Genomic DNA, 14,644 nt, shown 5'->3' with positions numbered 1-14,644 from the left:
TTGGTTATAGGTAACCAAATTTAAACTCGAGGAAATAAAAAGGCATTTTATCAACTTCTGTAGTAAGGATGTCTTGCTTCAGATGAGGTTGATCCAGGAACTAAAATGAGGTTGTCAGACTTAGCTCCCTTCTCTTTGTTGACTTTATCTCATTCAAACTCTGCACAAGGATGATTGCTGAAGACAGAAACTTACAGAATTAGGGCTTACAAGCCAAGCCTTTCTATTTCCCAGTGACCATGTATTAAAAACCAGTGAGGAGTCTCATTAGCTCTGCTTGGGAACCTGCCCATTCTCTGCGGTCAGGTATGTCACATGTCCATCACTGTGGGGAGTGGGACAGGAGGAAGGGGATCATGACTGACAGTTTCACCAGATCGGATAGAAGTGCTGGGGCTTTCCCAAAAAATGCGAATAGGACAGAGACATGGGCAAAACGAATGGATAAACACTATCATTATCATAGTCCATTTCAGATGGGTAGAATGTTGTAAAGTAATGTGAGGGCAAAGCATTTGTGAGGAAAGGGAAGAGTTTGGGCTAGGATGTAAATGAGGATAAGTGCAAGGAATGTTCTGGAAAACAGGAGTGTACGGTGCTTGTCAGGTGCAAAGTAATTCTATACCAATGATTACAGTCTCTGAATTGACAAAGTCTTATAGATGTTTTCCTTTACTTAGACATTTTTACCTGAGTGGTTTTGGATACATGCAACTGTATGTTCAGCAAAAATTAAATTTAAATGTAATGGGAACTTGCTATTTGAAATAGATTCTGTGATGAATATTTGTATAAAGCAAAGAATTATCACCAAAAACACTGACCTTTAATTTTCTGTTTTGTACATTTAAATTATTATATATAGAATAATGTATGCCTAAATGAAATCTTTTTTTAAAATAATGAATTTTTAATCCATTTAAAATATAACTCTACTTAAGCTCTTAGAGTATTTCCTCTTCCTAGTAAATGTTTAGTGAATTTACGTAAATGATTCCTTGAATTTATATCAGTAATTATAAAATCATCTACCAGTTTTAAAAGCTTATTGGGACCAGACCTTTGTTTGTCCCTTGGCATAGCAGTGACTGACTGTGAATTCATTTTATGATTCACAGAATCCCCATGGGCCTGTGGTGATACTGGCGGTTGAAACCCAGCCAATTGATGTTTTCATCCTTTCTATCTTTCAGATAGAAATGAAATAAAAACCTATATTTTGCTATTTAATATTAATTGCATTGAGCTAAGATTAGAGATAGATATAGAATTAGATCCTTGCTAACTGAATTTAAAATCTAAATTAGATATACAAGATTCTGACCTTGGGAAATAAATTATAAAAATGATAACTTGTTGAAAAACTCAGAAACAAACAAACAAAATCCAAACAGAGATGGCAAAGTATTCTATTCATAATATTTGCTGGTAATGGACTAAGGCATAGCACTAAAAGGTCATTTTCCAGTTCTAGCTCTTTCCTGAACTTCATCATTTTAAGCTTGACACCTTTCTTCATTCTGCATGAGTTTCTCTGCATTCAAACTGTATGTATTTTACAGAGACGTTGGAAAGATATATGAAATAATAAATATGAAATACTTTAAGTTCCTCAGAATAAAGGTTCCACAACAAAATGAAATAATAATAGGGTACACTGTATGAACTACATCTAATCTTACAAAGAAAGTAAATTAGGGATGAAATTTTACTTATTAGAAGGATTCATATCAAATATGATTTTAAGAAATATTTTACTAGTACATCTTAAAATAACTCAACCTACAAAAATTTGATACATTCACAACTTTTGGGAAAAACATTTTGCACTAGGCAAATGTACACCTTTGTGATTCAATTGATAACCAAAGCATAAAACAACTCAGAATAAATAATTCATTCAATCCATGGTACTCAGAGTTATGTGACATCATAGCCATTTAAAAGTATTAGTTGTGGCAGATGATTGACACTGTTTGACACAATTTGAGCTAGCTATAGCAACAAAATCCAGCCTATTCCAGTGTTCTCCTCTATGAGACAAGCCATCATGTAGACTTAGACAGTGAAAAAAAAAAGTATTAGCAAAGCATCATCTGCTTTTAGGTAGTTTCTATAGTAATATCATAGATTTTAAGCAGAAGAGCCACATATGCCCTATCCTGTTAAAGTGAGTGCTTAACGAAGGAACATTTTGTGAGATACTGCGTTAAAGACCCTATGAGCTAATAATGATTGTAATGTAATAATGTACTATAGAGATAAAGATAATTTCAGAATACACAAAAATAGGAAAAAAGTTGTATAGCACTATATTGAAATAAACTCATTACATGCAATCACATAGTATTTGATTACAGATGAGACTGGAAGTTTTATTGAGGTCAAGACTGATGATAGAAAAGTGAGGAATTTCCCAGGGTGGTTGAAAAACATGTACAGTCAGACCATATTGCATAAGAAATAACTGACATAGTCACCATATTTCAAACAAGGCTCAATGTGAAGTGATGCTTCTATGCTCAATAACAGAATATCCTTATCAATAGTATCCATGTCCAGTATGGGGAACAATAGATGGGTCAATGTCAAAAAGGATAAGAGAAAAAGATGGGTGCCTGCCTCCTTCCTCCCCACTAAATGGATGTGGCACACCAATGACACTGATGCTGAGAGCATGAGAAAGAAGCTGCAGTTGTTGGACCTCATCCTCAGAAATTCCTCCAAGTCTGTCTCTTATTCTATATTCAGTGTTGCCAATTTCCCTTACTTCCTCTGCTTCTTTCTTTCTGATCTTTAGCTCACCTTTCTAACTCTCTCTAACATTGATTTTTGCTGACCTGGGTTTTTGACTATCAGCTCTACTAGTACCTCCATGACGTGATTATTGGTGGTTTGGTTTTTCACCTACAACCTCATGCACAATAAATGAGGGATAGGAGGCACCTACTCCTGTTCCCTGTGGTTGCCCAGTGGCGCCTGTACCAATCTGTTCCTGACCCAAGTAGATGCTGTTTGATTATACAAGATCTAACTTAAACTCAAGAGAAAGATTTTGAGCAAGATACAGCAAAATCAAGACACACTCCACTTAGATTGGTTAGGATAGGCGACCATCCTTCCACTAATCATCCAATGCCTCTGACAGAGTGTGGCTTCTGTTACAATTCTTGGTACATACAAGGTCCTCAGGAAATCTCTATTATAAAAACCCCTTGATTGTGACACCTCACGGCCGAACGACCAAAGACTGGTCACCAGGAAGCTGCGTGCACAGCGAGGCGTGCATGTGTGGGCGGGCACTTGACTCTGGGTCCCACGTCCCACCCAGTGCGGCGGGAGTCGGTCTGGGTCCCGTGTCCTGCCCAGCCGTGGTGGGAGTCAGTCTGGGTCCCGTGTCCCCCCTGCCGTGGTGGAGTCAGTCTGGGTCCCACTGGCACGGCGGGTCTGGGTCTCACGTGATATTGTGCGCTGGGCCTCTAGTATTTAATAAAAGGATGGATGAATGAATAGGTAAATTATTATAAATACCAGCCATAAGATCTGGGAATGATAACACTAGTTCATGAAGAAATTATATGATGAATCTTTAATTAGCAGAACGTGTTTGTTAACAATTTCTATTCACATTTCTTTTTTAAAAAAACAAACAAACAGGAACAGCTCAGCACAACTACTTGTCATCAGTTTGAGAACATGTATGTTTTAAAACAGCTTTGAAAATAGTTTCTTGCCTAGAGGAAGGCCTGAATTCTGCTGTGTGAGCAGTACAGTGTTCGAAATTCATATGCCCAGGTACACACCCTCCTGGAGGACAGTTCATAAATGTGCCAGTTAGCTGGCCCATGTCTTCTTCACACTCTGATTCTTATAAGCATATGTAGATGTACACACCACTCACAAAAATTTAGTTAAAATAAAGAAAAAGAGGTAACAAGTGCACCATCCCAATTTCTTGCATGAAAAACTGCACATTTCCTCTAGAAATCCTGAAGAAGGGTGTTTACAGAAATGGTGGGCTGGAATACAAAATGCTTACTGTGAGAGATAACATCCTAAATACAGCGGGTCTCTTTCTATTAGCTGCTACTCAGTGTTTGTTTTTCTTCAGATTGATCGGCTGGACGTGGATAGCTTGTTTAGCAATATTGAATCCGTGCATCAGATATCAGCCAAGCTGCTGTCATTGTTGGAAGAGGCCACAGCAGACGTGGAACCGGCCATGCAAGTAGTCGGTATGTTTATTCTCTTCTCCGTTCTACAATACAGCAGGAAATAATATTTCAATACCCTCCCTTTGCTTTGGTTTTATGTTTCTGACTCACCCAAATTCCCAGGAGGTATATAAATGCTACACCTCTCTTCAGGCTCATTGTAATTACACAAACTCTGTATTTATTTTGAAATGGGTTGATATCCATTTGCTGAAGTCTCTCAGTAGCACTAAACACACAATTTGCTTTTTTATTTTCAATCTTTCAACCTCTTTGCCTTCCAGATGTTCTCATTTTGTTTTATGGTTAACATGTACTTGATCCTTATGAGAATTAAATATTTAAATACTTCAATAGCTTTACTGATTTTAGTCACAATGTTTTTCAGATTTATGCCTATGAATCCATTGATTTGGGGATTGTAAATTCTTTTTGTGTGAAGAATTTATATGATTTGTGAAACACACAAGTTCAACTTTTTCCATTCCTTTCCTTTTTTTTTTTTTTACTATATATTTGCTTTCCAAATATGTTTTTACTCTCACAGTAAGATTATTTTCTTACTCTGGTAAGATTTTTGAAAACAATAGAGCTATCGTTGGAAATCGGGTGAGCCACGTTTTTATTTTCTTCATTTCTTGGGCTTCCAAAGGAATACTGTGTGTGAACTCTTTGAAGGCAGTTGCCACATCAGGATCTCAGATACAGAGCACCATGTAGGCCAAGAATTCTTAAAAGATTTAAAAATCATTCTTCTGTTTCAACATAATATGTAAAATATGCTCATTACCAAAAATACCAAAACAGTTCAGGAGCACACAGGGTGATATACCTCTGCAATGCCACTGTCTTCCCCATAAAAAGCCGTTATTATATGTTTGATGTGGATCTTTTTGTTTGAGACAGATACAGAGACACAAATACACACCTTATGTCTTTACCCATTATGTCTTTATTTGTTAGTGGAAATCAGGGTTATAAAAATGGCATGATACTGATCTTGTTTAGCATTTATGAATGACCCAAAGATTAATAAACAAGGCTGATCTTATATGAAAGGTGAATCAACCTGGCTATTTATAGGACTTTACAGATCACAATGCCCATTCACTCAAAAAGATTCTCCCACAGACAGGCTTAAATTCAATCATTTCTTGTGATTAAATGTCCTCGTTATGTACTGAACATTTGGGTTCCCCAAAAATTTATTTGTTGAAGCCCTAACCCCAATGAGATGATGTTTAAAGGTGGGGCCTTTGAGAGGTAATTTAGGGTTAGATGAAGTCCAAAGGGGCTCTCTCTCGTGCTGGGATTAGTGTCCTTATAATGAGAAGAAGAAAGACCAGAGTTCCCTCCCTCTGCTGACACCTTGAGCTTGGACTCCACAGCCTCCAGAACCATGGGAAATAAATGTCTGTTGTGTAGGTCACCCAGTCTTTGTTATTTTGCTGTGGCAGCCTGGGTTAATTAATATATTTTCCAATATATTGTAAAAATATTTTCTAGAGTGAAGATGTCATTCATTATCTCTTTTGTTTGGATTTATTAGCCATTCGTTTATTAATTCACTCAATGAATAGTTATTAAGCAGCAGCATGTTCACAGATTCCTGCTGCATGGCATTCTCAATATCAAAAGATGAAAGAGTTCATCTCCATCCTGAAAAAGTTTGCAATCAAGCAGCTCCTTGAATTGAAGGTTGTAGTATAATACACCACCAGAGTAGTTTCTATACAACTGCAGACCTTCAGAGAATAAAGAGAATATTCCTGGATGGGGAATCAGAGCAGGACTCTTGAAGATAGTACTTGGGCTTAAAGATATAGGTCAGATTTCAACAAGTGAGGTCTAGCTTGGGAAGACTGAATAGAAGCATGAACAAAAGCATGGACAGCAAATGCCAAATGCCAAGTGTGTTTAGGACATGGGGAGTGATCAAGTCAAGCTGCAGTGAGGAATTTGTGCAAGGGAGGAATGACAAATGAATCTGTAAGTATAGACTAGGAAGGGACTATACTCAGAATCTAAGTTTGGAATTTTCTCTGCAGGTAATAAGGAAACATTAAGATTTTTTCAGCAAGGGTGTGATGAGACACAAAGTTTCTGGATAAATAAAACTATGGTAGCTGTGAAGAGAATGGATAGAATGAGGACATGATTCCTAGACCAATCGATAGGTAATTATAAGTAATACAGGCATGTGGTAACAGCATCTAGGCCTAGGTGGATACAGTAAGAATTAAGAAAGTATAAAGAAGATTCAGTGGTTGACTGTACATGCCAGAGTCAAAGACAATTCCAGGTTTAAGGAGCCCAGCCATGGTGGCCTAGTGGTTGAGCATTGACCTATGAACCAGGAGGTCAGGGTTTGATTCCCAGAAGGAGACATGTGGCCTGATTTGCCTAGAACATCCTGGTTTTAGGCTATTGTTCAAGCATTAAGTCCAGTTTAGCATTTGCCTTGGATTTTCTCCTTTTGAAAGGAGGATCACTCTTAATAGTTGCATTTCAAGAGATTTGGTAAGACCTCTACATTGTACTTCAATTTCTGACACAGTGTCTCCTAGTAGAAGGTCAGAGGCAGGTGCATTTGACAGAGTTCTCGCTGCAACACATGGTAAACGCTGAAAGACAGCCCATCTCTCCTTCCCCCACCTTTTCTAGTCTCAAGGAAACTTACATCTTCCTTTGAAGTGTAGCATGCAGGGCACTGGCTGATAGAATGACATTTGAACATGAGCAGCTAGCAACAGCTAACTGCAACCTGTTCTGCTGGGGATGAGAGAGATATTTGATGCTACAGATCCTGCTGTCCGCTGATAGAGCAGCCAGTGTGTCATAGCCCATGCTGGGTGACCCATGCCATGACTGTGAGAGGCATGAAGCCACCAGGATAACAGTCAGTGGGTTTAGTGGGAAATGTAGGGAATTAAAGATTAGGTGTAAGTGCAATATGTGTGGGAGGCTGCTACTACAGTAGGTTAGTTATCTATCTTATGCTCTAAATCTATAACTTTTTATTGTCTATAAAATCTATAGCTATTTTACTTGGCAATAAACCAATTCAGAAACAAGGTTGAGTGTACACATGTTTAAAAATATTAAGTATCGATTTTCCGTTTCTCAAGAAAGTTGATGATAAACAAAGAGCACACAAAATACTCACCATCCACCATAGGGTCCATAAGACAATCAAAATACAGAAATCTGCTGAGGAAGTACCAACATCAAAAGATAGTCATTATGTTAATGACGGTGCCCATTCGCTTAAAACATTTGGCCTTTGCTGTCCATGCTTTTTGTTCATGTTGCTACTTCCACTTTGAATCTGCTTCCCTACCTGGACTCCACTTGTTGAAATCTGACCTATATCTTTAAGCCCAAGTGCATGTGATGTATGCATGCGGCTGCAGAAGTCACCCCATGCAGCTGGACTTCATTTAGGTCAAGGGACAGTTATCTTACATTAATTTCTCTCATTTTTAATTCCAAGTTTCCTTGGGTGGGCCTGTGAGCAATATAAAGCAATGAGTTGATATCATAATCAGAAGTTTGCAGACAGTCCAATTATGACAGTTTTACAAAAATAGAAAATCAATTAATTCAAATAATAATTTAATTAAATTCACAGAATCAAAGAAAAGCTTTTGGAAGTTTATTGTGTCAAAGTTGAATTTTCTGACCTTATTGTAAAGGCTACAGTATCTTTAAAAATTAAACTTGTGAATGCAAATGATAATACAAATGCATATTTTGATGGAATTCAGCATCACAGTAAAATAATTTTTTTACTATAGAAATAAATCTATGGAGCAGAAATGTACTGGGATTGATGATGGTGCACATGTAATAAAGCTGTGCTATTACATTAACTGAAATGGTAATTAGTAAAAATTCACACATAGTTTTACATGTACAAAGTTAGAAAGAACTACATGCAATATTTGGAAGATAAAGTTGGTGTAATTTTTAAAAATAATCCTATTCATGTCATATTTTCTTTGCTGCTGGTCACTAATCAGCTTTTAGAAATTGCATTTTGTTAAAAATTATTTGAAAGTTTTTAGTTAAAATATTCAACACGCAAAGGAAACAAGTAATTTCAACCTTTTAATCTTTATAATTGCAATAATTGGAAAAAAATTTCAAATGGGAAATGTATCCCTATGAAAATAAGGAATTAACTTAAAAAATGAAACAATGAGAGTTCATATTGTACAAAATATTTAATTTTGAAATTTTGTGATTATATTTTGGAAAGCATGACTTATGGAAAGAAGCTCTTGATGGAGCTCCTATTTAATAGTATAAACTTATATCCTGTACCAGGTTTTACAATATCTATGTTTGGAAAAATATTCAAAAACCATAAATAAAAACAGCTTATTTGGTGAACTTAATTTTTCAAAAACAAACAAACAAAAAACCCACACACATACAAATAGAGGCAAAGATAGTATCTGTCAAAATATTTGCACCCAAATATTTACACATTTTAATCTAGAGAGATTTGTAATCATAATTTGAATATCTTCTATTTAGCAGAATTTTCTCTGAGCTTATTAGGTGCCTCTGTGCTCATAGGGGAGTATTTTCCCAATTTAAAATATTATGGTTTACATATTTGAGCAGCACAATAAATAATACCTGTATTATATTTTAATCCATTGGATAAAATAAATATCGAGTCCACACTGATAAATGAGGCAAAAGGAAAGCTCTTCCTTATGATATATTTCAATGAATAAATGTAGAAGGAAAGAGGAAAATAGAAAGTTACTATGAGACAAACACTATAATCATAATTGTTAATGCAAAAATCCACTGATCAATGCTAGATTTAGTGGATGAAAGTTTGAGGAGAAATATACTTTTAATAGTTTCCAAGTATCTCCTGAGTATTGATTAATCTCAAAGGGAAAGGTAAGTGGTACCTTTACAATGAGGAACCAGACAGAGAACATCTTAACCAAGTGATTGAGGTCAACGATACCAGGAAGTAACACATATCCACATCATGAAACTTGTAATACAATGTGCTGAGGGGAAAAAAATCACATCTGTGATACTTTTGTCCAAAATATGTGCAACCATGAGAAAACACTAGACATCGACAAACTCACACGAGGGATACTGGACAAAATTATTGATCGGTACTCTTCTAAAATGTCAGTCATTAAAGATAAGATAGGACTGAGAAACTGTAGTCTTTTAAAGGCTGCAGGAGACTAAGGAGAAGTAACAAATAAATGCAAGTGGGAGCCCCGATAGATTCTAGAACAGTGAAGGGACACCAGTGTTGAAATTCAAATGCCATGTGTAGTTTAGTTAAATGTACTGAAGCAACCTTCATTTCTTTTTTCTGACAACTGCACTGGGGCTGTGTAAGATGTTGACATTGGGGAAGCTGAGTGAGGAATATTTGGAGCCTATTGGTACTATTTTTGCAACTTCTCTTCTCTAAGTATAAAACTAGTTCAAAATAGTTAAAAACATTATGGTTTACAGAGAAAACAAAGATATTCAGAATTTCAAATTTACTAATCATAAGTTACACTTTGAGGTAGATTATAAAAAATAGGAAGATTATTTAAAATGAAATATTAAAACATTAAGCCCATTTTTGAAAAATAAAGAGTAGGAGTCATATTTTCTCACACACACACACACACACACACACACACACACACACACACATATCCTACCTTTTATATCTGGGCTAGCCTGTGGCTTGCTTTGGCCAATAAAATGTGGCAACAGTGATGTTCTACAACAGCATTGTGACATCCAGCTCTCTGCGTGGGGAGAGAGAAGGCTCAAATTACCCAGTCATTCCAGTCAACACAATCAAGGCCTTGCTCAGGTGAGTAAAGCCCTCCTCAGCCAGCTGGCCCCCAGCCACAGACTGCCAGTGTATGAATAAACTCGCCCAATGCACGGAGACACCCCATCCCAGCCGAGCCCTTCTCAAATTGTCAGCCCAGAGAATTGTAGACAAACAATTTTTTTTGTAGACAAAAAAAATTCTCTGTTTTAAGCCTTTCAATTTGGGGGTGATTTGCAGCAGTAGCTAATTAATACACCAAGAAGAGATTAATTCAACTCAGATGATGAGAAAAAAACTTGATTTGGGAAGTGGGTTTAGAGTGGGGACTTGAAGGATATGGGCAGGTGGATGTTGGCACAAATGACTTTCTAAATGACAAATGGCACAAAGGCCTCAAGGCAGGCGAGTATGGGAAATGCACACAGTGCAATACACAGATCTTGTAACATAGAAACCCACACCTGGAACCTATATGATCATATTAACCACTGTCACCCAATGAATGTTTTTAATATTTATTACATTGATTACCAATAAGTTGGATGGCCATGTTAGCCAAATAAATAAAAAAACAAAAAACAAAAAAAAATACACAAAGCGGCCTTGGCTGGTTTGGCTCAGTGGATAGAGCATCGGCCTGCAGACCAAAGAGTCCCGGGTTTGATTCCGGTCAAGGGCACATGCCCAGGTTGTGGGCTCGATCCCCAGTGGGGGGCAGTGCAGGAGGCAGCTGATCAATGATTCTCTCTAATCATTGATATTTCTATCTCTCTCTCCCTCTCCCTCTCCCTTCCTTTCTTAAATAAATAAAAAAATATATTTTAAAAAAGTGGCTGGAGGGTAGTGCCAGGAGCCTCCATGACCCATCTGTGGTAGCCATATAAATGCAGAGTTCACTGGCAATTTCCATCACTAACCATTTTTCACCAGAGTTCTTACATTTCATAAGATAAACTGATTCTTGGTGAAGTATTCCAAAATTAGGCTACCACAAAATGAAAAACACAGGTGTCCCATTTCTCTGTCCTTAGATGACACGCATGAGAGTTTGTGTTTCACAGCTCTGCTGTCAAAGGGAAACATTCCTGATACCTAGATAAACCAGGAGGAGGATTTTACTTATTATCCTGAGAATATTATCTATTTGCAAAGCTTGATTTGTTATGTACATAACAATGAATAAAATGTGAATTTTTTTTCCAGAGATCCTGATCATGTTTTTCAAACAAATCAGATTCACTGGGTGTGCGTGGTTTCTAAATGCTACCAATATATATGCAACTTGGTAATGCACATACCTAATATGGCAACACAGGTTTTTCTATGAAGGGCTATTTAACATATTGAATATCATTTGGACATTTGGTAGAGTGGATGGCAATTGCAGTAGCCACTTTCCAAAGAGGGTCCTCCATGGAGCAAGCCTCCCGGTAGTCACACTGCTATGTGGTCTGGTCCCATATTGTCTGTGGATGGCCCTGAGACTCACTGTGTCAATGCCTGGGCCTACTCCTTAAGAGAGGCTGGCAATTTCTACTTTCATGATTTGGGAAGTCTGCCATCTAGGAAATCCAGCTACCCTGCTGGAATATTACCCAGCGAGGTCCCATGGAGAGAGATCAGACCTGAGAGTGTGTAGACTGAGACCATGGCCCAGCGGTCCCAGCATCCCAGCTTCGCCCAGCCTTCCCACTGCCCCTGGCAAGGTGCCGACTTGAAAATGCGCCATCTTGGACCATGTAGCCAGATAAGCCCGCTGATGATTGTAGCCCCAGAAGACATCAAGCGGAGCAGAACCCCACAGCTGATCCTGGCCAAACCACGCAATCCTGTGAGAAAATCAAAACAGGTGTTGGTTGAAGGCCCTGAATTCTAAGGTGCCTTGTCACATAGCAATAGACCAGCAAAACAGGGCTGTGCCTTCTTCTATGCATTTGCAAAAATGTTGTCATGTCCCACAGTATTAAAGAAAAGACTGAGTCACAGATATGTTCAAGTCTACTTTATGTGCCTACCTCATGCACACTGGGCTGAGAACCAGAGCTGAAAGAAGCTTCTGGGAAAGGAACGGCAATTTCTCACAGGTCCTTCCTGAGGGTGGGCGTATCCTCGGAGAGAAAGGCAATTAGAGGCTCCCGTTCTCTGAAGGTGCGGTGGGTGATGCACTGTTGTTCCCCGGCAGCACTCTGTTCTGCTAAGGCTCTGTCTCCTGTCGGCCCCTGAAAGAGGGTCTGTGCCTTTAGCAGGTTTTGTGAGAAGAGCATTGTTACTGACAGTGCATGTCGTGTTGCCACAAATGAGCTCACCTAAATCATTTTTCTACTATTATTATTGTTACCGTGTGTGTGTGTGTGTGTGTGTGTGTGTGTGTGTGTGTGTGTGTGTGTGTGTGTCTCACTCAGAACACAGACAGGCTTGACCCAGTGAATTGTGCCCGGCTAGGACAGGTCCGGGGAGTCTGGCACTGGAATGTGTGAGCTGGCAGGGGGAGACCCAGAAGCAGCAGCTGAAAGGTCAGGGCATTTTATTCCAAAGGTTGGCAGGAACAGGAAAACTGTCAGCTTCAAAGAATATGCCAGAAAAAAAGAGGGAAAAGGCTTCAGGGTCAAGTATACATCCATCCACACAGGAAAGAGGAAACCGGCAGGAGGCAAGCACCAGGACATGAGTGAGGTGAGAATGGGTCCCAGGACTATGAGGACTTGTTTCTTGTGATTAAAACAAAAGTAGGGTGGGTCGTTACTAAGTTTCACACTTCCTTCACTGAGGAGAGCGTTTACGTTCTAGGATGTTCTGCTGTGGGGGCTGGTTGATGGAGGTCAGTGGGGTAGCTGTGCAGTCCCTTTTGAATGGAGCTGTGAAATGTCAATTGCTGCACAGAAAACACATGGAAATAAAGTACTACATTCTATGAGTGTAAGAGTTCTCCGAGTCCCTGAATACTTTCCCAGTGGCCAGAAAGGGAACATGAGAAGTGGGTTGGCAGAGCTGCAGACCTTAAAAGTGCACAATAGCCCGGAAAGAACGCGGCCTTTGGAGTGAGAAGGTCTGTTTCAATTCTGGCCCTGTCACCGTTAGCTCTGTGGGTGGGTTAGGACTGCACTTTCCTGCTTGGAATAGAAACTTTGCCCAAAGGACTTAACCAAATAGGGACTTTCCCCTTCCAATAACAATAAATCTATAATTCAGTAGTTCACTGGGGCAGCTGCCTGCTGGCTCCTTGCAGCTTTTTCCTTCATAGTATTTGGCATTTGGCTTCATGGCCTCAAGATGGTTACTCTACTGCCAAGCATGCTTCCTGCAAGAAACCAGAGCAAAACCACCTCCTCCCAAAGCCTTTTCCCTGGGGGGGAAGCCCTTCCCAGTGACCTCTACCTGTATCTCATGATCTCATTTCACACGCGTTTCATTTTGTATGCATATGCATTCATACAAAAACACACACTTGCACATACACCCCTAACTACCAGAGGTTGAAAAAGGTTCGTATTTTTAACTGGGTACGTTGCTGTTCCAAATTCTGTTCATTTGGGGGGGAAAAATAAAGAAAGAAAGAAGAAGAATGGATAAACAACTAACAATGGATGCCACATTCATTTATTCATATTTCAAGTGGGGATAGCTAGTCCTCCATGGAAGAAAGATACAAGACACAGGGCGCACCCCCTCTGGAACATAGAACCATGAGGGGAGAATTCTTTCCTGCTTTATTGCTGTTGTATCACCAGCACCTAAGACAGTGTTCTCAAAAGACAGTTACTGGATGAATGAAATGAATGGGAGAGGGCGATAATGAGAAGTGTTCAGCATACTGGCCAGCACACAGAGGGAACGCAGCAACGACTCTGTTGTCTCAGAGTCTACCTGTGGTTTTTCCCAGGCTATTTTCAAAGGCTGATGGGTAGCATAGAGCAACTTGCTGTAGCAGAGGCAAGCAATCTCAAGAGAGGTACTTATTAAGATGTGATAAATGGAGAATTATGGGTTGGCCTAAGAACAGAGACCTCCTAACACTGTTACCAACCTTGAGAAGGGAAATGTTATTGTTTTTTTCCCTAATCCAGCCAAGGGAAACCTTAACTTTCAACTCTCAGAGAAACAATGTTTTATTTTGTTGAGGTATAATTGACACGTAACATTATATTAGTACAATATAATGATTCCTTACATGTATACATGGCAAAATGATCACCACAATAAGCCTAGTCAACCTCCAAGAGCCAATGTTTTCTTAATGTCCCAGTTGTTATCAAAATCCCTATCGGAGTTAAAGTATCCAGGACGTCAGAAAGGTGCAGGAAGAGACCGTGAGTTACCATTAAAATAAACAGCCGTATTCTCGAACTTAGCCCTGGATTTAAAGAGCATCCAGTCCAACCTCATGATTCAGACAAATAGCGAGAGCCTGATTTGCTCCCAAGAGCATCAGTAATTATGGACAGTCAGAAGGGAACCTTTGCTCTTCCTAACACAGGTCATGTTATATATTATACTAGAGGCCCAGTGCACCAAATTTGTGCGGGGGGGGGGGGGGGCTCAGCCCAGCCCGCACCCTCTCCTACACGGAACTCCCCAGGGAAAGTCCCACTGCCGGTTTAAGCCC

The 14,644-nt window shown here is 39.1% G+C and overlaps 1 protein-coding gene and 1 non-coding gene across 2 annotated transcripts in view; both read left to right on the top strand.

The window, feature by feature from the left end:
- Positions 1 to 14,644, top strand: part of ARHGEF38 (Rho guanine nucleotide exchange factor 38) — a 137,754-nt gene that overhangs the window by 66,918 nt on the left and 56,192 nt on the right. The window contains exon 3 of the mRNA XM_006096600.3: positions 4,112 to 4,235. Within this exon, the coding sequence (XP_006096662.3) occupies positions 4,112 to 4,235 (124 nt within the window). The remainder of the gene's footprint in view (positions 1 to 4,111; positions 4,236 to 14,644) is intronic.
- LOC111827545 lies at positions 1,945 to 2,067 on the top strand. Its single transcript, XR_002831157.1, has one exon. It is a non-coding gene; the product is annotated as a small nucleolar RNA SNORA28 (small nucleolar RNA).

The sequence above is a fragment of the Myotis lucifugus genome, unplaced genomic scaffold, assembly GCF_000147115.1.
Source record: "Myotis lucifugus unplaced genomic scaffold, Myoluc2.0 scaffold_182, whole genome shotgun sequence".
Lineage (NCBI taxonomy): Eukaryota > Metazoa > Chordata > Mammalia > Chiroptera > Vespertilionidae > Myotis > Myotis lucifugus.
The sequence above is the reverse complement of the archived record's forward strand: the minus strand, read 5'-3'. Positions and strand labels throughout refer to the sequence as shown.